The 21,498-nt window shown below is 42.5% G+C and overlaps 1 protein-coding gene across 9 annotated transcripts in view; it reads right to left on the reverse strand.

The window, feature by feature from the left end:
* The window catches only part of ZNF462 (zinc finger protein 462), a 128,620-nt gene that overhangs the window by 26,145 nt on the left and 80,977 nt on the right, over nt 1–21,498 (reverse strand). For all 9 annotated transcript variants that reach the window (XR_005219115.1, XM_037851241.1, XM_037851246.1 and 6 more), the window contains 2 exons: nt 4,083–4,350; nt 2,099–2,235 (listed from right to left, as the gene is read on the reverse strand). Coding sequence is in view for 8 of the 9 variants with exons in the window: in XM_037851241.1 (XP_037707169.1) it covers nt 2,099–2,235; nt 4,083–4,350 (405 nt within the window). In the remaining variant the exon portion in view is untranslated. The remainder of the gene's footprint in view (nt 1–2,098; nt 2,236–4,082; nt 4,351–21,498) is intronic.

Genomic DNA, 21,498 nt, shown 5'->3' on the forward strand with positions numbered 1-21,498 from the left:
CAGGTGACTCTGGTTGAGTTACATCAGCTGTCAGTGGCCCTATGGAACTTACTAAATCTTTCAAGTGTCAGTGTCCAGGATTCCTGACATTTTCCTGAACATTTTATTAAAAATCTAATAAACACTCTAAATCCAACTGATTCTGTTTTCTTCTCTTTCACAGTGGGCAGGGATCTCAGGGCTAAGGCTGTAGTCCTCCGCTAACAAATGCGTAGCACCATATGACACACACTGAGTCTCCAAACTCCTGGTCAGTTTTTTTCATACTTTTAGTGCACTTTCCACTGTGTTCACCAAACTTTGTATTTGCTTCAATTTCCTCTTTTGTTTTTCATCCTATGGCTCTGCATGTATTCCTTAAATCCTTTGTGAAATGAGATAGACCACAAAGAAATACACTAAATTAAAAAAGAAAAAAGTAGTCTTTCTCACCTTCAAGTTCCACACTTGAAAACCAGAAATTCAAATAAAAGAATTTATCCCTTACAATGTTGTTGGAAGACAAAGGGACTCTGCGTGTGTAAGAAGCACTTTGCCAAGTGTACAGCTCCGTGGGGGTGTCTAGCTCTTTTGGCCTCCCCCCTTCCTGCATTCTCAGCTCGGGGAAGGAAAGTCAGTGAGCTTGTTAGACATCAAACACCGGTCCTGCCAGGCAGCAATATGGGAAAAGAGAGGGGACCAACCACAGCAAGTGAGGTCACCTCGTTTCTGTTTGCTCAGCGGCAACACTCCCAACGGCTCCAACCCAAGCCATGATGGGGCACAGAGCCACCGCAACCCGTGGGCTGGGGAGCCAGAAGCCAGGCTGCTGAGGTGGAACACCACGCAGGACCTCTCGGGCCAGGGATTCCTGCCTAAGTGTTCCTAGGCTGCTTCTCCCAGCTTGTAAGGGGGCGTCCTGGCCAGCGCTCATCTCACTGCTCATCAGAGTGCGATGGCGAGGAGGGAGATCTGAGAATGCAAAATGCTGGACCTTCAGTGGAGTTCACGCTTCTGCAGCAGCTACGTTTGGATAGGTCACAACACACATCCACCAAGGACAGGGACTCTGGGGAAATGTCGGCTACTTTGCAAATGCTCCTCTCCCGCAAAATATCTAAGATTTCAGAGTGAGTGACACTGCTGCCGAACAGCAGACGACACTTAATGCTTTTGAAGTGTGTGCGGCAAATACATAAAAGGTTTCCAAGGTTAGAGGCAGAGGAAGCAAGAGAAGCAGGAAGAGGAAGAAAAGAAGAGAGAGAGGGAAGGAATGAAGGATGGATGAAAAGATCAGTATATGGAAAAAGCAAGCCAGATCGGCAATGGATATTACCATCATCTTTTCCCATCCACCTGCAGCTTGAATCTTTTCAGGACAAAGCAGATCATACCTAAACATATTTTCCCTTCCAATGCAGAGGAAGCCTGTGGTTTAATAATGCTTGCGTTGACCAAGAGCAAACTCTGCTTGAAGAAAAACTAAAGTAGACTTATAAGATGCATCCCTGCTTATCAGCAGAAACCACCATTTCTGGACACACCACTAGATACTTCACATGTTATCTCATTACAGGTACAATCATCTCTTTTTACAGATGAGAGAGAGGGTAAACAGTGTGGGCTTTAAACCCAAAGTCCGTGGGATTTCTAACACACATCAGGCCACTTATTTCTAAGAACTTTCTCTCTTCATCCATTTCAAGGAAACGCCACATTCTGCTTTGGAAATCATTTGGGTCTTCCTTGAAAGGATCACATCCAACCATACAGCTCTTTACATATTACAATGTGTCTTCACCCACTTGTTTCTCCGTCACTCCTTCCTTAGGTGCATTCTACACAAGGGAGTGAGCAGCAGAGAATCCAGAATGTTAAAGTTCCACTGAATCTACCACCTTTGCCTCCCGCCTGGTGGAAGGAAGCCTCTCAGCAGGCAGGTGTCTGTATCCTATTGACTGTTTCTGTGGTTACCACTGGTTTCTTGCCCACAGATAAGGGGAGGAGCCAGGGACCAGGGCTGGGTAGCACTGGCACTTTCAGAGGGCACCCTTACAACACCATCCGTGCCACCTCCCCCACCCCCTACACCCCAAGAAAACTGAGTTAGGAAGGTTACCTCGGTGCAGCACAATGTGGTCAATCATGTTGCGCTTGTATTTGGTGTGATAGAGGCAGAGAGGACAGCGGAGATCTTTGGGGCCCTCCTCGGGAACTGCTGAATGGCCAGCTTCCACGTGCATAGTAAAAGCAGATCTGGGAGAACGGTAGGGAGACAGGCGTTGAGTGTGACAGGGGGTCATTTCACTCACCCATCCCTGGCCAGCAACCCCACCACACGGCTTCTGGGAGTGACACCCCCGCTGGAGGGGCCGAAAACAGAGTTGTTCATCATGTTAGCAGACCACAAGTTCCTGGTCGTTCATCCAGGAACTGAACACTGTCATGTGGCGGCACCTTCTATTTGGAATTCTTTCCACTTAGCTGGGTTCAGGACTTAGTATGAGAAGAAACAGATTCCCCCAATACCTTATTCTTGAAAATCAGAAATTGCCTATAAAGTTATGAAAATGAAGAGGAAAATATTTCTATTTTCCAAAAAGGCAGTATTTCTTATACCATGTTGAGTAGGAGAGGGACTATTTTAAAGCTAGGGTTGATTTACCAACTGCCTAATGATTGTTCATGGGTAAGAGAGAAGGGGAGGAAAAATCGTTTGGAGGTCATGATGGTTGATGATTAGGTAAGAACAAAACTCAGAGCTGCTGTGCCAGCTTGACAGTGGAATGGCACTGGTTACTCCTTCCAACCCTTTCAAAATGTTAAGATTTACAAAGCCTTGAATGTCTCATAAAAATGGATGAAACCAAGAGTTTCATGTGCAAAAGCTCTTTTTTATTAACCCAAGTGCTTCTCTCTGGAAAAACGGTAGGTTCTCTTTATCTGGGTCTTTGAGCCTTCCCTCAGTTTTAAGGTCATACATATTTACCTAAAAAGCAACTGGATCAAATTCATAACATTTTCCACCAAATCCCTAGCAACTAAGGTATTGCTGGATAAAAGACTTGTTGCTCTCCCAATACATCTTTTCCTTTGGACATGAAGCCTACCTTAGACATTCTCTGTGTGGAGTTTGTATTGAAATGGTCTAAGGCTCAGGTTCTGATTGTATCAGAAACAGACAGTAGTAGCTTTATTGCTAAAATGTAATATCTAATATTGTAATAATAGCTTTCTCTCTATAATATGTTGCCCAATAGTGCTTGCTTTGTGTCAGGCACTATTCTAAGCACTTCAGACACATTAGCTCATTTAATCCTCATAAAAGCCCTTTGAAATAAGGATTATGATTATTATCTTCACTTTACAGATAAAGAAACAGAGACACAGAGAGGTTTGGTGACTTGTCTAAGATCACACAGCCAGGAAGTGGCAAAGCTGGGATTCAAACCCAGGCAGTCAGGCCCCAGACTCTGAATGGTATTTCACAAGATGAGATTAAATCACAGGAAAAGACTGCTTAGATTAGATAGAAAGAATCCATTCTTTAATTGAGCTCACTTATTCTGTAATACATAGGATTATCTTTCTCTAGATTGCAGCCATCTCTGTGCTTGCTCAAGTCTGGTCCTCTCTTGCTGGGTCTTGATTCTCTGCATGTCTTGGAATACTATGGTCTTAAGAAATAAGAATTTTCTAGAAGGATAGCAGGATAAATTACTATGGCTGGATGTTCTTTCTGGACTTCAACTTTGCTTTTCAAAGACAAAATAAAAGAGGGTTTGTGTTTTGGAGGGAAAGCGCCCCCTGCTCCATGCACTGAGTTGGGGAAATAAATCCTTCACTGCCATCTCTCCCACTAGGGAGCCCATTTGCTCTGGTTCTTAAACTCATCCGTCCTGGTACAGCCCTTCATACCTGCTACAAATCCCAAAGCAGTCTTCTGAAACTAGCCTCCTTCTGTAAAGGCGGGACCCGACCCCCGTAGCGGGGCAGGGCTTGCCTCGAGCTCCAGGTAGGAGGCTGTCAGGGAAGACGGCTGGGGAGGGCCGGGGCAGGCGGCCGCCTCCCGGTCTTGCACATCTGTTCTTCTTGCCACTTACTTAAAGCCCGTGTAAAAGGAGCAGTCTTTGCACTTGAAGAGCTTCTTCCCACCATGCTTGTCCCGGTAATGGCGACGGATGCTCTGGATGTAGCCAGAGGAGAATTCACAGAATTCGCAGTGAAGAACAGCTTCGGTTTTCTGCTCAGCGCCAGCGGTGGCCCCGGAAAGAGGGACAGGGCTGATGCGGCTGTTGTTCCTTGCCAAGGCAGCCGACTGGTAGTGGTTTAGCTGCTGCTGAACATCTGGGGGCTCTGAGTATGACGAGTCTGCAGAGAGAAGCTTGGAGTGACACTGGGCCCAGAGAACACGAGACAGGTGTGACGTGTGAAAACCCCTGACATTAGTTTTGAGTATTTTTTTTAAAGAGGGGTAACTGTGACCCCCTCTCTTTCATCTTGTTTTACATCCTACAACACAGACCTAGGGAAATACAGATAGGAAATGTCAACTCTCTTAATCTCACTTTGAGGACTCACAGCATTTAAAAATAAAATTTTGAGGTTAAAAGTTTCAAAGTGAAGGAAGAAAGTCAACTGTTTTCTAAAGGAAACTGCAGTGCGGCAACAGGCTGCCGCAGAAAACCAGTCCTTGTAGGTGAGATAATAAACCCGCAAATATACACACGAGTCTACAGGAGAAAGGAAAGTAGATGATGCAATATCTCCTTCTTTGCAGCCCAGAATTACTCAAGTCAACCAAATGAGTAAAAAAAAAATCAGCCTTTAACTGAAATGCTCAAGCACATGGCACTCACACATATAAAAATGTTTTATGTCCTCACCGTTGAGTGATTTAAATTTTAAAATATAAAAATCCAATAGTGTTCTCCTAGAATGGATGTTTCAAGCTTAGTCAGCATTAAGATGGAGATTTATTCATAAATACCATTAAAATGAAATTCCAAACAAGTTTCCCTGAAAGGTATTTCAAAGTTTGCAATTTGGAATAAAATGTCAGAAATGACAGGCACAAATTTTAACCCTGAGAAGCTTCAGTGGTGTATGATGGAGAGAGGAAATCTGATCTAGAAGGGGGTGGGGGAACCTCAGTTTCTTCTTTAAATTAAAAAAAAAAGGGTGAAAGAAAGCAAGAGAAAGGTTCTGATCCTTTTTGCAACATGCTGCTTTGAATGCTGAGGTTAGGAATTCACACATTGTCCTATGCAACCTACAGCTGCCGATGAGTGACACCAGTGAGGGCCTCGAATACACAGATGAATTTCAGTGTAACTTTCCTTGCAAAGAAAACAAAGGGCTCTTTTCTTAAGCCTTTCATAAGGCAGGGGGGAGAGGGGCTAGAAACTGTACAAGCCTCCTCCTGATTTGATGGACATTTAATTTTCCAAAGCATGATTCCCTGAGGCAGGACATGGAGGAATTCTGTAAAACCCGTATTTGATGAAACCAGTACCATCCACCCTGTCCGCCTCTTGGAAAAGGAAAACAAAAGAGGGGCAGCCTCCCTTTTGTGGGGCCGTCTCTCGTCTTCGAAACACCAAAATACCTTCCCTTCTTGTTCTCCTCTTTCCCCCTCCTCGATTCATATTCCTTTAGACCAAGAAAAAACCCCTCTGGAAATTGTAAACAAACCTGCCACACACAAAAACGAAACAAAAGGAAACTTGAACAATATCTCTAAGCCTCCATGGGTTCCTTACCAGGTGTAAACTGAAGACAAAGGAAGAAAGGGATGACACAACTGAATTCATTTCACCCGATTCTTTTATCTCCTTTTTCTTTATTCCTCTACCCTGCCTGATGAAGTCACTCAGGATGACAATAACGCAATTGTCAACTTCTCATTCTTTCTTTCAATAGTAGGTTTGTTTACCATTTCATGGGTTGTTCAAGATGTTTTCTATTTAAGCCCTCAAGACCAGTTTTTGCTTAAAACACAATGAAGCACAAGACACTCTCCACCTCTCTCCTTAACACCGTCTTGAGCTGCAGGGTCAAGCTCAGCCGGCCGTGCTAGCACCCCAGAAAGCCTCTGCCTCTCACTAGTGTTGGTCCTAGTTTGTGCAGTAGAATAGAAATTCCGTAACAAGACCAAAGCTGTACCCTGCTGCCTGTGTCCTGTCCACTATCCACAAAACAAATGTCCCAAGGAACCATCCACTGCTCAATAAGCAGCCACAGTTCACTCCATGACAGAACAGCCCTGAGTCTCCCTCGTTCTGTCAGCATGGAAGCTGGTATTCGTCTCAGACATGAGGCAACAGACAGCTTCAATCTCTTATAGAGAAGCTATAAAGAAATTAATGGCTCCTATTCAGATAAGCTGAGTGAATTCCTCCCCCTCTCCCCCTCCCCACTCCCAACCCAACACATACGCTAACCTCTGGGTAGACCCTACAAGCGAATAAGGTCTCCTTTGACTTAACATATTCTTCTTGTCTCTAGAATCTGCTGTATATTATTTCATCCATCCCATAAAATATATTCTAAATTTTAACTCTGGTATTTATATATTATATGAAACCTGAAGAAATAAAAATGCAAGAAGTCAAAAGGAAAACATTCCAAGACAGGGAAGTTCACCTCCCTTCTTCAATGGCAACGCAAAACGAACAGCTGCACGGATGCACATTCTTTTTCCTGATTAAAATCTGACGGGCAAATTTATTAACAAAGATAAGTTGATCTGATGACACATTTGTAAAAATGCCCAGGATATAATTTAGGGGGTCTTTTAGAGCTTCACTTTGTCCTCCTCGGCACCAGGATGCCCTCTCTCTCTCTCATTTAGAGTTGGTGAATAACATACGATGTCAGTGACAAAGATATGAGTGTGTATGTTTCCTACTATCTTGAAAAAGCCTCCTTGCTAAGCAACACACAATTCCAGTTTGTTCGTGAAGCCCACAACCTGAAGGGCAGGGAGAGGGTCGTTTTGTACCAAGGCTAGAAAAGCAAACAGACTGTTAGTAGTGAAGGGCATGTCACATGAGTTAAAAATCATTATCAAGTCTATGATCTTTCAATCTTCAGGAAAGGAAAGGAAAAACATCCTATGCTGGGCGAGCCAGACTTTTGGTCATGGGGAAACACTGAAACTGGGCAAGGGATATGAACCAGTGGGAAGCTCTGAACCCACCTGTGGGTCACTCAAGTAACATCTCATCATCTGTGTGGCCAGTGAGATCAGCAGTGGATCCAGCAGCCAACACCAGGTTGGTCTACTTTCAAAGACAGGTCATACAACTCCCAACCTCATCCTGAGACACGTGCTCTGAGAAAAGAATTTAATTCTCTGATTTGTGACTTTAGTTATATGCAAAATTTGAGAAATTAAATTATAATTTATAACTGTAACCATAAACAAATGCAATTAAATTATACATAGCTAGCCATTTAGTGAATCGTCTATAACAAGAGAACTGTAATTTGTAAAATCAGGATCAAAATGGAATTTTAGCCTGGATGGTCACAGAGCATAAAGAGGATGGGTTTGGAAATTGCTGGGCAGCCAGCAGTGTGCCCACATTAATTCAACTGATCCTCACAATGCCATGAAGTACAGATTCTCATCCTCGTATTACTGATAAGATAGCTGAGGCTGAGAACGGCTGTTCACACAGCTACTAAGATGCCAAACCAGGATCTGAACAAAGACGTCTCTGACTCTGAAGTCTTGAGTCTTGTCTTTTGGGCTTTAGCACCCAATGGCTGACCTCCTGGGTCCTGTGATGCAAGCCAGAAGAGCCACAAGGAACATCAGTGTCCCATCAGTAATAGACACATGGCAGAGAGGAGGGAGAGAAGGTACCAGAATGGTTGAAACGATTACGAGAGAAAATAACATTCATCTGAATAAGCAAGAAAACACTAAAATAAGCATTTCAGCACGTGGGGAAAAAACAACAAACAAAGCAAGACTTGTGGGAAAGAAAAAGAAAATCCAAAATTTCAAACGCTTTAAAAAAGTAAAAAAGGGACCACACAGGAGACATTTCTACAAGCACACAGCACAAATAAGCCCAGCAAATACCCAGAGCTGGAAGTCTGCCTGCACGAATGTCATGCTTTAGTTAGATGCTTGATAAACTGCTCCAAAAAAATAATGCTCTAAAATTCCTGAGGTGGTAGTTGGAAAAGAAAGGTACCTAAATGCAAATGGGAGATATGGGCATCTGGGTAGCTCTTGTACAGCCCAGGATTTCAAGTCAGGGAAAAAACTGAATTCTGGGTGGGACCTCCTGCCCCCTCACTTATTAATGCTCTTGGAGAAATGGGAAATCTCTCGCTGATTCCAGATCCCCACAATACTAGCCAAGCCCAGGTGACTATCCGAATATCAGTTTGAAGATGATTTTTTTTTTCCTCTAGAAATTAGTGCGGAAACAATCACAGGAAATTTGACTTGATATAAAGGCAAACAACAAAAAAATGAACTCTGGAAGAGCAGTAAGCATGACTGAATGAGGCTTTCTTGAACCTTCACAGTTCTGATCCCTCAAATATTTAGTCCATAGCCTCCACTTAGTGCCAGGCCATATGCTGTCTCCTGGGATTCAGCGTCAAAGAAGACATGAGAAATGCCTTCCAGGGACTCAGGTCTGTTAGGGGAGAGAGCAGAGCAGTCGACTGTTATGAAAATATAGGCCTTCTCCATGCCTAGCAAACTCACGGCACTGATTGAAGGAATAAAAGAGGCAAAGAGAACAAATGAGCAGTCACAGGAGAGTTTAACTATTGCAGGATTAAGGAAGACACAAGAAGAGTAAGAATCAATTGTGGGAGCTGCAGAGGGCAGTCCCCTTATGCGTTCTGAGGGATACAAAAACGAAGCTGTAAGGAGGATCAATTCTTAATTTTCTACAGCTCCACACAGAGGGTATGAGCAAAAGTGAAAAGGCAGGACAAGTACCTTGGTGCCAGTAACCATATTTAATTATATTTGAGCTAGACTTTTTGTGTAGACTTGGGAAACAGGCTCTCTGGTCAGTGTGAACCAAGTACAAGGCGAAAATAAAAGACAAAGAATTTTAGGCAAGCAAATGATTAAATTAGACTCATTCATTTGCTAAGCATCCAAGTAAAGAAGAAATCCTGTTCTGGGACAGTAAGACATGATTCCTGCCCTCAAGTAACACACTATCTCAGATGGACATGTCAACAATTGACTGTGATACACAAAGCAAAAAAAAAAAAAAAAAAAAAAAAAAAAAAGTCTTGCTGAAAGCAAGTACAAAGATCTAAGGAAAGAAGGGCAAAATCAGCGTTGAGTGCCCATTAATAAATACAGGCAGTATTAATTAGTGTGTTACTTAATGAAATCAACACTCAGTATGAAGATACCTGAATGTTCAGCTCATCACACCTCCACCTTAAGGCATGCATTTTTTGGAAACTAAATAAAAAGAAAACAACTATATTGTTATCACAACAACAACAAAAAAGATTTAATTCCCACAGAGAAAAGAAATGAAGATCAGAGGATGAATCTGAACATGAAAAAATGTATATCAGAGAGTGGGGTGGATTACATAAGGGAGAATTTAAAATCTTTAAGTTCTAAAATAGGTTAGAAAGTTCAAAATAATGCAGGAATTATCATTTTCTTTAGAAAAGCAGGCTATTTAGCAACTAAAAGTTGGTGGTTTAAATGCCCAATGTATTGTAGTGTGTGTGTGTATGTCTGTGTGCGGGGTTGTGTGTGGGGGGATCCAAATAGGCTGGAGATACAGTCCACTATTTCTAGTCAAGAAATTATAGAAAATTTGAGAAAGGCACACTAACAATGACAAGAAATCAGCTAAAGAAAATTTAGTTAATAGCCAGGAAACTTCTGGAATGGCAAGCAACTTCTATAATACAACTGCTAATAAACTTAGGTAAAGAACAAAAATTGTCTAGGTATTTTTGTGTATGAGACAGCTTCCCAGAAATCTATAGTAGCAAGATTGACAATTCTGCTGCAATGGGAAGCCCAATGAGCTTTGAGATGACTTGAGACTTCATCTAAAGCTAAAAACCTGTTTCAGCCTTCATGTCTGACAGACTCCTCATACCCATGTTAAAAACTGACATCATCTTTTCCTACACATCTCCTTTTGCATTTTGGAGCTTAGCAAATGGCCCAAAACTTTGTTCAAGTTCAAACTGTGAGATTCTTCCTTTAAACTGTCAGACTTCTCCCTTTCCTGCAGGAGCAGCATATTTAACCAGGCATCAAGTCTTACAGACATAGCTCATGGCCGACCTCCACACTTTTTTTCAAGTTCATTCATTTTCCTTTCCAGTCCCTTGCTTTCAATTCCTATTGTTCACCCAGATCCTCATATCCCATATGATCAACACTAACTGCCTCCTACTCAGGTTTCCTTCTTCTAAGATCTCTCCAATAGCTCCTACCTGGGTTTCCGTCCTCGAAGAGCTCTCCAATAACTCCTACATGGGTTTCCTTCCTCTGAGAATCTCTCCAATAGCTCTGACCTGGGTTTCGCTCCTCTAAGATCTCTCCAATAGCTCCTGCCTGGTCTTCCTTCCACTAAGAGCTCTCCATTAGTTCCTACCTGGGTTTCCTTCTTTAAAGATCTTTCTCTTCTAGTTCGGCCAACATAAGTATCACAGAAAAATAGCACACATCACTATGTGATTATAACGTGATGTCCCAGTGCTCAAGGATAAAGTCTCTATTCCTGAGCTCAGTTCATAGAGCTCATGACGATCTGGTCCCAGCCCATTTCTCCAGTCTCCTTTCTAGCTAGCTCCTGATTCCTTGCACATTCTAGATATTTCATCCTTGGGAACCCTTGATTAGGGCTACTTTATGCTCTTCCTGCCCTTTGTGCCTGGCAGGTTCCTACCATCCTTAAAAACTCAGCTGAAATGTCACCTCCTTTGTGAAGGTGTTTCCCAACCCTCCAGACAGAACTCTTTGTTCTTCTCTGTGCTTTCCCAGTACATAAAATTTTGTGATTCTCAGCCTGATCTCATTACACATCACATTCCACTTTAGGAGTTCTCTCAAGCAACTTCCACTAACAAACATGCCATATCAATGTCTCCGACCTTAAAACATCTGACGTAAGAAGACCCAAGGCACAAGTGATGCTTTGGGCTAGTAGACCACTTGAGCAGGCCCAGCGTCCAGCAATTAATAACAAGAATGAATTTTATTTGAGCCCAAACTTCTCTGTACCAGTTGTATTTGTTACTGTGCTTGTTCAATTTAATTAATATTATATAAAATGAGGAAATATGAGTGTAAAAAGTTTTATTTCTAGGAAAGCTACACTGAAAGGTTTGGAAAGGCTTGTTAAAATCAAGTTGCTAAAAAAAGTTAGTTTAATTATGTTTTAGTGAGACCAATTATAAAATATTGAGGATAACATGAAAATCTAGAAGGATTTTGCTTTAAGATTGTTTCACAAATGTCTAAGTACTTATTCCACTTAAAAGAAATTGAAACTGAAAATAGCTCACCATGCGGTGTATGTGGGTGTGGTTTATGCAAGAGAGAAAATGGTGAACTCAGTCAAAGGACCCAGACTCAAATACATGGTCTTGGCCCTATATTACATTACTGGTAAGTGAATGTATTTACATTTTAAGTTAGAATAAAATATTGAGGACATTTTTTTAAAAAAGGATTCCCTGCCTTAAGAAACTTCCAAATAGAACAGAGAAACTCTAGGTCATGAGTGTATCAAACAGGAGCATTTCTACTCTATGTTTGACTCTCATTTTATATTAATTCGGAAAATATTTAAGAGCCTTCTAAGCTCTTGAGATCTATCAGTGAAAAAAAAAAGAAACCCAGCAAGGATCCCTGTTCTTGTAGATCTTACATTTTAGAGGAATAGGGGTAATTCCTTATACACCTCTACAGCTACAGAGATTCATATGGGCCTTTTATAAAGAAAAGTAATCAAGAAAATGTTTGCTGGACTGAGTTTGTGGGCAAGTATCTTAACAACAATAGATAGATAGATAGATAGATAGATAGATAGATAGATAGATAAATAAATAGGTAGATACATCTAAAAGCTACCAATGCAGTAGGTAGCATAGAGCTGTCAAGAAAATTCACAGACTCAAGAAGTCTACTTATCTAAAAAAATTTCTTAGGTTGCATCTGAATTCCTTTGACAATTTAATTCCTTTTCTTTCTCAAGATACCTGTTGTTCACTTTGTGCTATTAACAATGAGCAGATTTTGGCACGTAGAAGAACAACACTTACAAATCACCAATGCACCTTTCCAAGCATTTCCTTTGAAGAGCCTCAGAAATGTTCTCTATCTATGGGCCACTCCCAAAGAAAACTGTATTAGAAACTCAGCTTTTGAACACAAACCACTTCAAATCCTTCTGGATAGTGTCTAAGGGGGAACATAAATCTCTAGAGGCAGCCTGTTATTTTATTTCCTTCGTTTGATTATGACTTGAAAATCTCCAGGCCAAGGACTCTGGCCCCTCCTTGTCTTCCATCATCAGTAGAGTTCTCTGGTCTGGATGCACAAGATTATGCTACAATGGCCAAGAGGACAATGGATGTTGGAGGACTATATATAGGAATTCTGGGTCTGGTTGTCATGGAGGTAAATGGAAAAACAAACGCCTAATCCTGAAAATAAGGTTGAGGCCAAACTTGAAGGAAACACACACTGAAAACTTCCTGTCATTCTGATGAGTAAAAACAAGCCTTGGGATATGATCTGGGAATAGATGAGAAAACAAAACAAAACACAGACCTAGTTTTCAAAATGACAAAAGCACAACAAAAAAATGGACACTCTTTGAGACCTAGTGTCCCATCTTTCTTAAGTTCTTTGCAAGCGTCTCTCAAAGGCCTTATTTGGTACAAAGCTTCATGTTCTCACCTCTCATATTTTGGGATAATCCAGGTAGGAAAGACCTTAGAGGACTGTTGGACTTTCAATTCCCTAGGTCTTATATTTGGGGACAAGTCCATTTATCTATCTGCATTTTTCTATCCAGACACCCAAACCAGAAAAAACTTTGATTCATTTCTCTTTGGTCCTATACATTCAACATTCAAGAGTTGGTTGAACCTTCCAAAACCTCCGATTCTGTGTGTCACTCACTATTCACAGCCCCTGCTTTTGCTCAAGTCCTCGTGGCTGCCTGAGTGAATGATGCAAAATGAGTGAACGATGCAAAATGTTTGATGCATGAACGATGCAAAATGCTCATTTTGAACGATGCAAAATGTTCAAAATGAGTGAACAATGCAAAATGAGTGAACGATGCAAAATGTTCCTAACCGGTTTTCAATTTTCAAGTTTCTCCTCTCCCCCACAAGATTCCTTTCTTCTCTAAAATGCAGATGTGATCATGATACTGAACCCTTCTTACAAGTAAAGGACCAAACTCTAAGCCACGGTGCTGAGGTTCTCTGCTGTCTTTCCAGACCTATCTGTACCCTATCCACACAGTCTGTGCTCGATGCCAGCCACAGAGGTATCTCATGTTCACTTTGTGGGTGTTTTATTTTTATTTTTTATTTTTGCAGTATTTTTCTAGCAATGCTCTTCCTCTGTTTTTCAGCCTGGCAAACTCTTACTCATCTTCCAAAGCCCAATTCAAATTTACCACCACTATGATCTTTCTAGATTCATTGGTCCTATTCCTCCCAGGCTCTCCTACTAGCACTCAACATGCTGTATTGAGATTATTTTATCCAGGGGATAGCTTTCTATTATCTATTTGTCCTCTTTCTCTCTCTAATTTTTTTTAAAATTTGACATCCCCTGGAACTTAGCACAGAGCCTGGCCCCAAAAAGGTGCTTATCTAATGTTTACAAAGATCCAAAAACAATTCAAACTGAAAATGTGGCCTGGAAAACACACATTTAAATAGAAAATCCAATTAACCAAATGTCAGTCTGTCTTTGGACACTGAGGTTAATAGAGCCTTCCCATTGAAACAATGACCTACTTTTACTCAAACAAGCCTGAGTCTTTTAAAATTACCTGGATGATAACTTCTGGAACATTGAGAATTTGAACAATGAAATTCAAAAATCATGACCATCCCAAGAAGCTAACGGCATAATATCTGGTTTTGGCCATAAGCAGCCAAAAGTCAAAGACTTATCAAACAGATGTTACCTAAAGTGATGTTATCTCCCTCCTTTTTTGCACCCATTAGTAAACACACGTTTGTGAAATTCACAGGTATAATAGGTACCATTTGTTTTTTTTAAATTATGTATTATTATTATTTTTTTAGTAATCAAAGCTGCAGGCTTATTGAAGGAGAAACTGCTCAAGCAGGGAGATCTCAAACTAGGGGAGCCAGAGTGTGAATCTCCAGCATCACGTATTTTTAAATGCACCAAGAGATTTCCATCTCTCGGTCAACTCCCAAGGCCAGGCAAACAGAGCCCTCTGCAATGAATGAAGAGGTAGTCATGGATCATCTTCAGGTATCTGGCACTACATCTCACAGTATGAAATATTTTGCCAACTGCCCCTCATCAGGAATGTGCTCTCATTCCAGATATGCAGTGTCCAGGCTCTCCCTCTTGCATTGGCCGTGTGGAAGTTCAGAAAAGCAGAGATGGCTCCATGTAACCCCATTGGTCAATGGGGAAACAGGAACATAATCTGGGGCTCCTGAATGCCCCAGTTTAGAAAACACAGTTCTTTTTCCACCATGGTCATTAGCAAGCCTTATCCATATTCCTTCTGCACTAAAGGGGATTTGTAGCTCAAAGCATGTGCTTGTTTTCAATAAACTTGAAAGAGGCTGGACAAATGAATGTGTCATGGAAGAGCCTCTCTCTAGTGCTTTTTCGGAGGCAACTCTGGGTGGCATCTGCTCTGGTCAACAGGGATGCTCTCACAATAGCAAAAGTATGATTCACCTGCGACTTCTAAATTGTGTGATGAGGGAGCAATGTTTCCTGCTGTTCGTTTAGATCATATAGATGTCTTCACCACACTGAAAATCCAACGAGAAACCTTGAGTACAAAAGCCACTTTCTATAAATGACTTGGCCTCAACATGCAGAACTTGCTCGCAACCTCAGATGGTATTTAGAGCTCACAGCTGTGGCGAAGGCCATGGCGCTTCCTCCTCAAGACCCAATGAGCGGCTTGCGAAGAACAGCAAGGTGAGAGTCCAGACGGGGAACTACTGTGGAGCTTTTATAAAAGATGAGATAATCAGGAGGAAAGAACACATCTGGGTATTAGCATATATATTTAGGTACATGTTGAGCTCCAAGTGACGATATGGAAATCAGGTGCAAAAGGTAGGGGTTGATCAGCAGCCACACTTCAAAGCACAAAACTATTCTAAAATTGTCCTCGAGTGAGAGCCTCTGGACCAACCAGCCCAGTGGGTTTCTCACCCTTTTTTCTTTTATTTTCACCTATTCCCTTGCTGGGAAGAAAATCCTGGCTCTGGGTTAAGCTATATTTTTAATCACTGTTAAAGCAGTAGGTTCTCCTCTTGGGATGGCTCCTCCATACACAGGAATCCATCATCAGTGATGCTGGGCTCAGGTGTAGAGTCTAAGCCTCCAAGAGGCCAAGGAGGGAGGCAGGTGGTGAGATTCAGGTTCACCTTTCCCCATTTTAGCAGCTCTACGCCCAGCAACTGTGCTGGGCACTCTTTACAAGATCACTGTTGATTTTCAATTGTTAAGTTGCACCATAACCATATGAAATGGGAATTATCACATTCCATCTTACAGGCGGGAAAACTGAGGAAGTGACTAGAAAACAGTCAACTTTTCAGCCTCCGGAGCATGCTTATAAACCTCCTCATAGTCCTGGAGACTCTCAACTAAGGAAACTTCTGTTTTTTCGTTTGTAAAATGGAGATAACATTAGCAACCTCATAGGGTGCTGCAGAGAGAACCCGAGACCAGGAGTGGGAAGTACCGGGATGGGCCCATAGGGGACGCTTCTAAGGGCCTCAGATCCCCCGCAAGGAAAGTCGACATCGCATCATTTTGCCCCGAATTACAAATTGCCTTTTAGTGTTTATGGAGTGTCTCTATCTATGAAAGAATTTTATCTCCTTAATTGGACTGCAGGAGTGAGTGGAACAGACATCTCTTGAAGGGCTGCAAACAACATTCAACCACACGGGTTGCATGGTGCTCGTTTTTGACTGAGTGATTCTGGGCAAAGCCAACTGCATCACTCCTCTGGCAACAACCCGCCAGCTGGTTTTGTGGGTGGAGATGGCTGTAGTGGGGAGGGGATTGATTGTGGGGCCTGGATTCAGCTCAAAGGCAGCTCTCGACCTGAATAACAACACTCTCAATGATTTTCATCCTCATTTGGTTAGATAACGATCCACACAGAATGGTCACAAATCAACTTCTAGTAAAAAGGCTTGTCAGATCAAACTTAATTTCCAAACTTTAGAGGGTTTCCTGACAACCATTCCAGGGTCTACTTCATTTCGCTTCTTTTCTCTTTTTTTTCAAAATTACCTCCAGCTTTAAGCAAGGACCTTGGGTATCCAATTTCCAGATCTGGCCCCATCATGGACGAAGCCCATCCCAACCACCATGCCACTGCAGACCCTGTCCTTTTCTACCCCTGCCCCCATCTTGTTTTCTTTCTCTTGAAGCCACTTCTCTCCACCAGATCTCTAGTAGACACATATTGGTTGATTGCCTGGTTCTCTCCATTGTCTGACAGATTCTGTCACCAACATCTCAGTTTGCTGGATTTTTTGGATATTATTTCATGTCTGGTGAGAGCACCTAAGTTCCTTGGGAACTTCTGGCTCTAGCTCCTGGGAGTGTTTACCTGATACTCACTGTAAGCAACCCAACGCTCAATGCTGAGAGCTAGCGCTGCCTCCTTTCCACCCTAGGTCTGCTGAGCAAGGGAAGGTTGCAGTCAGACCTCCAGGTGGAGAGAGTGATGAGCTGCAGGAAAAGAAGGTTTGGGACTTAACTGGACTGAGGACCAGGTTGACGCAGATGGGATGGCAGCAGAGGGGAAAGCAGTGCAAACAGAACAAAGAGAAAGCATTATCAGAGAGGCTGGAGGACAGCCTGAAATGTAGAATGAGACCAAAACCAAGGGGGAAAAACTTCCCTGGGAGGAAGGAAGGTCTGCAGTGTCTGGAGTCACACTGACCTTGTCAAAGCTATCTCACTAAAGTGGTAGGGGCCAAAGGCACACTGCAAGGGGTTCCTGGAGCAGGTGAGGGAAGCGAGGAAAGAGGGTGCCAATGAGTGTCAACAGAAAGAAGGAATGATGACTCTTTCCCAGAGAAACTGTCACTGGAATTGGCCAATGAGAGGTCACTTCCTGGTAGTGATTTCAATACAACGCCAAAGGGAGAACACAGATGCTAGGAGTTTAAGAAAAGAAAGAGTGAGTGGTAAGAAAGAAGTTGGAACTACTGTATTTTTTTCCCCACAGAGCTTTGGACGATAAGACTGCAAATGCAGGAATAAAATTGCATGAAGGTCTTATCCAAGCATGGTTTTAATATTTAAAACAGTGCTTTCCTGGGGCTCATATGACTACCTTCTCAGACTTTCCAGGGGAAGAATCATGCATCCAAGAACTGAGGCTTAAGGAAGAAGTGTGACATGGCGGGTTGTTGCCAGAGGAGTGACATGGTAACAGAGGCCCATGTGCCCCCTAACCCCAACTCTGCCGGGTGTTTTCTGTGACTCTCCTAAGCCTTAGTTCCTTCCTTCTTAACCCAGCAGGATCTGGTCATCAATGTGCCTGTCTCCTGAGATAGTTACGTGGATTAAATGAAATGAGACTCTGTTTGTAAAGTGCTCAGCAGACATGCAAAAAAGGATAGTTACCACTAATTAATACCAATGATAATAACGGTGATGTCTGAAACTGGGACCTACCTGTCAATGCATTCTGCCAGCCCAGTAGGACATCAAGTCCTAAGGAGCTTCTTGTGTGGGAGGCTTCAATTAAACCCCAAAGTTCAAATACATTTCTATCAACAGGGCTCAGCTCTTTCCAAACGCTGAACTGTTATAGACCCCCCAAAAGAGCTCATGATTTAAAGGGATTTCATTCAGCTTCCAAGGCTAGGCAGGACTTTTTTTTTCCTTTTTCATTAAAAAACAAAGCTGTCACCATTCTTTGGTGGGTAACAAATGATCATAAATGGACAAGAAATTTGCCATTACTGTACCACTCATCTACTATTTCTACAGCAATTTAGAATATAAAAGCATTTTCATGTATGTTGTCTCACTGGATCCTTGTACTAGCCCTATAAGTAGGCACTGTTATTATTTTTCACATTGGAAGACTGAGGCTTAGAGAAGGCAAATGATTTAGCTTAGCTTAGGACATTCACGTCCTAGGTGGAGCCGACGGGACTCTCCTGAAGGCAGCACAGGCTGTGCCTTTTCAGCGATTACAATGTGGCTGATCCCTCCTGGATCCGAGCCTGCAGCAGCCCTCGAGCCAGACCTCAAACCCAGGGGTCGAACCCATCCCCGTGGTGATCTAGAGACTAAGTAAAGATGATCTATAATGGAGAGCTGGTTTCAAAAGAGATATTTGCCCATAATTTTCTCTAGCTCCAGCTGGGTGAAAATGGTGCCCCTGGTATTGGCTCAATCAAAACAAACCCAGCAATACACAATAAGAGGAACATTCAATGTCAGGGCTGCAGCCCAACTCTAAAATTGCACTAAAAAGAACTGTACTGGCTGGGGAAGAGGTTCCATGAAACATCTGGATCCTTCCCATGAGTGGAGTGCCCGGAGGCAGCCACAGCCACCGAGAATCCCTGGAGCAGAACTTGGACGGGCTTGCAGGGCAGTGAGGCTCTGCTGAACTGCTGTTGTCAAGAGCTCACGCTCCCTTTTGGGTGCAGGAAGCCAAGGGGCACAGTGAGTGCTGCTCCCCCAGCTGGCGCTGAGGGTCCGAGGCAGTGGGGTTGGGCTGGCTTCAGCACTCTCCTCACACTCGCTTTAATGTTCAGCCCAATTAGGGTCCTCTCCTTTTACGGGATTCTGAGGATTAGTAGAAAAACCACCCCCAATGTGCCCAGTACCTTACAGTTTACAAATCTTCTTTCTCATACATCCTTCATTTTAACTTTTTCTCTTACTTTAGAAAATGATGATAATTAAGTAAATAAATAATATCTTATACCTGTCCTTGACTTGCATAGAATTGCCACCCCACTGCCCTACAGTGCTCAGGCTTTTTATTTGCTCTGACATACACAACGGGAGACATCTATAGACTCAACTCTCCTCTAGTCACCAGGATTTAGAAAATACCCCAGAAAATTAGAAATACAGTGAAAAGTACTGTAGACCTTTATGTTACATTTCAGAGTTGGGGCAAGCCATAATGAAACCACTCAAAATATAACTTAAAAATATTACTTTAAAAGGGAAAAAAAAATCTAATCTTAGGTTTTTCAACACGCAACTTAATTTTTTAAAGAATTCGGTTCTTTTTTTCCCATACCTCCATTATGCAGGTGGTGACATAACCAAGATGCCCAAATATAGACTACAGATATATTAACAAAAATGATCTTATTTTACTATTAGCATAACAATATATAGAATATACTGATTTTAACACGTTGATTGGGAATTTCACTTGCACTTCACTGCATGCTTCTGATTTAGTTCTGACAATTATTGTGTTTCTTCTAACAGATATACTGGTGACATTATCCTAGCAAGCACACAAGGTAGATGTGGATTTCTTCATCTTTCCTTCTCTGTATTCCTAATTAAAAACTTACCCATGGGCAAAATTTTAAAATACTATAAAATCAGAGTAACAATAAAATCACAACTCACAAGTACAATAATCTGTGATCACCACAGCTACCAACTATACAGCTGCACATTCCATTTATTCACTATTTGCTTTGGGACCGAGCGATAGACTGCAGCTACTTGCAACTTGAGCGCGTGGGTTGTGATTCCATTCTTGTCTTTTTCCCTCAAGAAAGTACCTTAGAATGTTTATAAGAAAAGCGACGTTACGTAGGGGCAAGTCTGAATAGGCTCAGATTTACAGTTAATCAGATTTGCAAACAACCAAGATAACCTGGTAATCAGATTGGAAAAGACTGAGATTTTGAGCCAGGAAAACCAGGAAAACTCAGACAATGTGCAGAGTGAGGGTCACGCAGGGTTGGGGGCCAGCAAGTTGGAAAGCAGAGAAGGATGAAGAATCTAGAGAAACAAGAATGCTAGAGAGAGCACCCCGGAAATGGCTAATGTGAGGTCTGGGCTGGTATAGAAGGCAAGGAAACTGCAAAGCAGTGGTCAGAGAGAATTTAAGTCTGAGATGTTGGGGACGGAGTGGTTGCGGTGAGCTCAGCCACAGACGGGAGGCTGGAGTCCACTCAGGATGGAGGAAATTCTCTCCACCTGAGGAGACCGAAGCATTTGACTGGTTGCCACCACTTGGGTCTAGATACTAGAATTCTGGAGCACGATGGCCGTGGCTGGAGTGGAAAGGGAGGCTAAGAGCCTGGTACCAAGTTTGCTGGAAGGTAAAAGAGCACTTCAGAGAAGAGGCAGAAGGAAACAAGCAGAGAGCAGGCATTGGGAAAGGGACTGTTGCATGAGAAAACAGATATATTCTTGAGAGGTGTCAGAAAATAAGGGGTGTGCCCTACACCTTGTCTTGGCTGCTTAGGAGGAAAGGAACTGGTCACTTTGGTTGCAGAATGTTGAAAGGGGAATGGTGTCAACACTTGGGAGAAGGCCAACATTAGTTAATTTGAGGAGGGAGGAACAAACAAGGAAAAGTGAGACAGTGCAAGACACATCATGGTACACATGCACACCATGGTATACACACGTCACAGTGCACACACACACCACGGTGTACACGCACATCATGGTACGTTACACATGCACACAAAGGTATACACACATCACAGTGCATACACACACCACAGTGTACATGCACATCATGGCACACACGCATGTCATGGTACACACCACGGTGTACATGTGTCATGGTACATATGGACACCACAGCGTACACACACATCATGGCACATGCGCATATCATGGTACATATACACACACCAAGTTGTACACACATCACGGTCACATACACAGTACAGTGTACAAACATGGCATGATAAACCTGCACATCACAGTATACACATGCATGCCACAGTGTACATACACATCATAGCACACATGCACATCACCTTGCACTGCAGCCCAATGCTTGGCTTTTTCCAAGCATCGTGCAACAAAACTGAGCTTGCAGTCACTAAAATTTCCACACATAAAATGTTGTTTCGTCAGCTCTCATTGTGTGCAGTTGTTTTTGCAGCACGAATTCAAATCAATCCAAGAAATATTTATTGCATGGCCTGCTAAATGCTGGGGCTCTGAAAATGAATAGGAAACAGTCCTTGACCTAAGAAAGCATGCAGGTTAGGTGGGGAGACAGATATGCTAACCAATGATAATATTTGGCAAGT

Source organism: Choloepus didactylus, chromosome 10 (assembly GCF_015220235.1).
Source record: "Choloepus didactylus isolate mChoDid1 chromosome 10, mChoDid1.pri, whole genome shotgun sequence".
Taxonomy (NCBI): domain Eukaryota; kingdom Metazoa; phylum Chordata; class Mammalia; order Pilosa; family Megalonychidae; genus Choloepus; species Choloepus didactylus.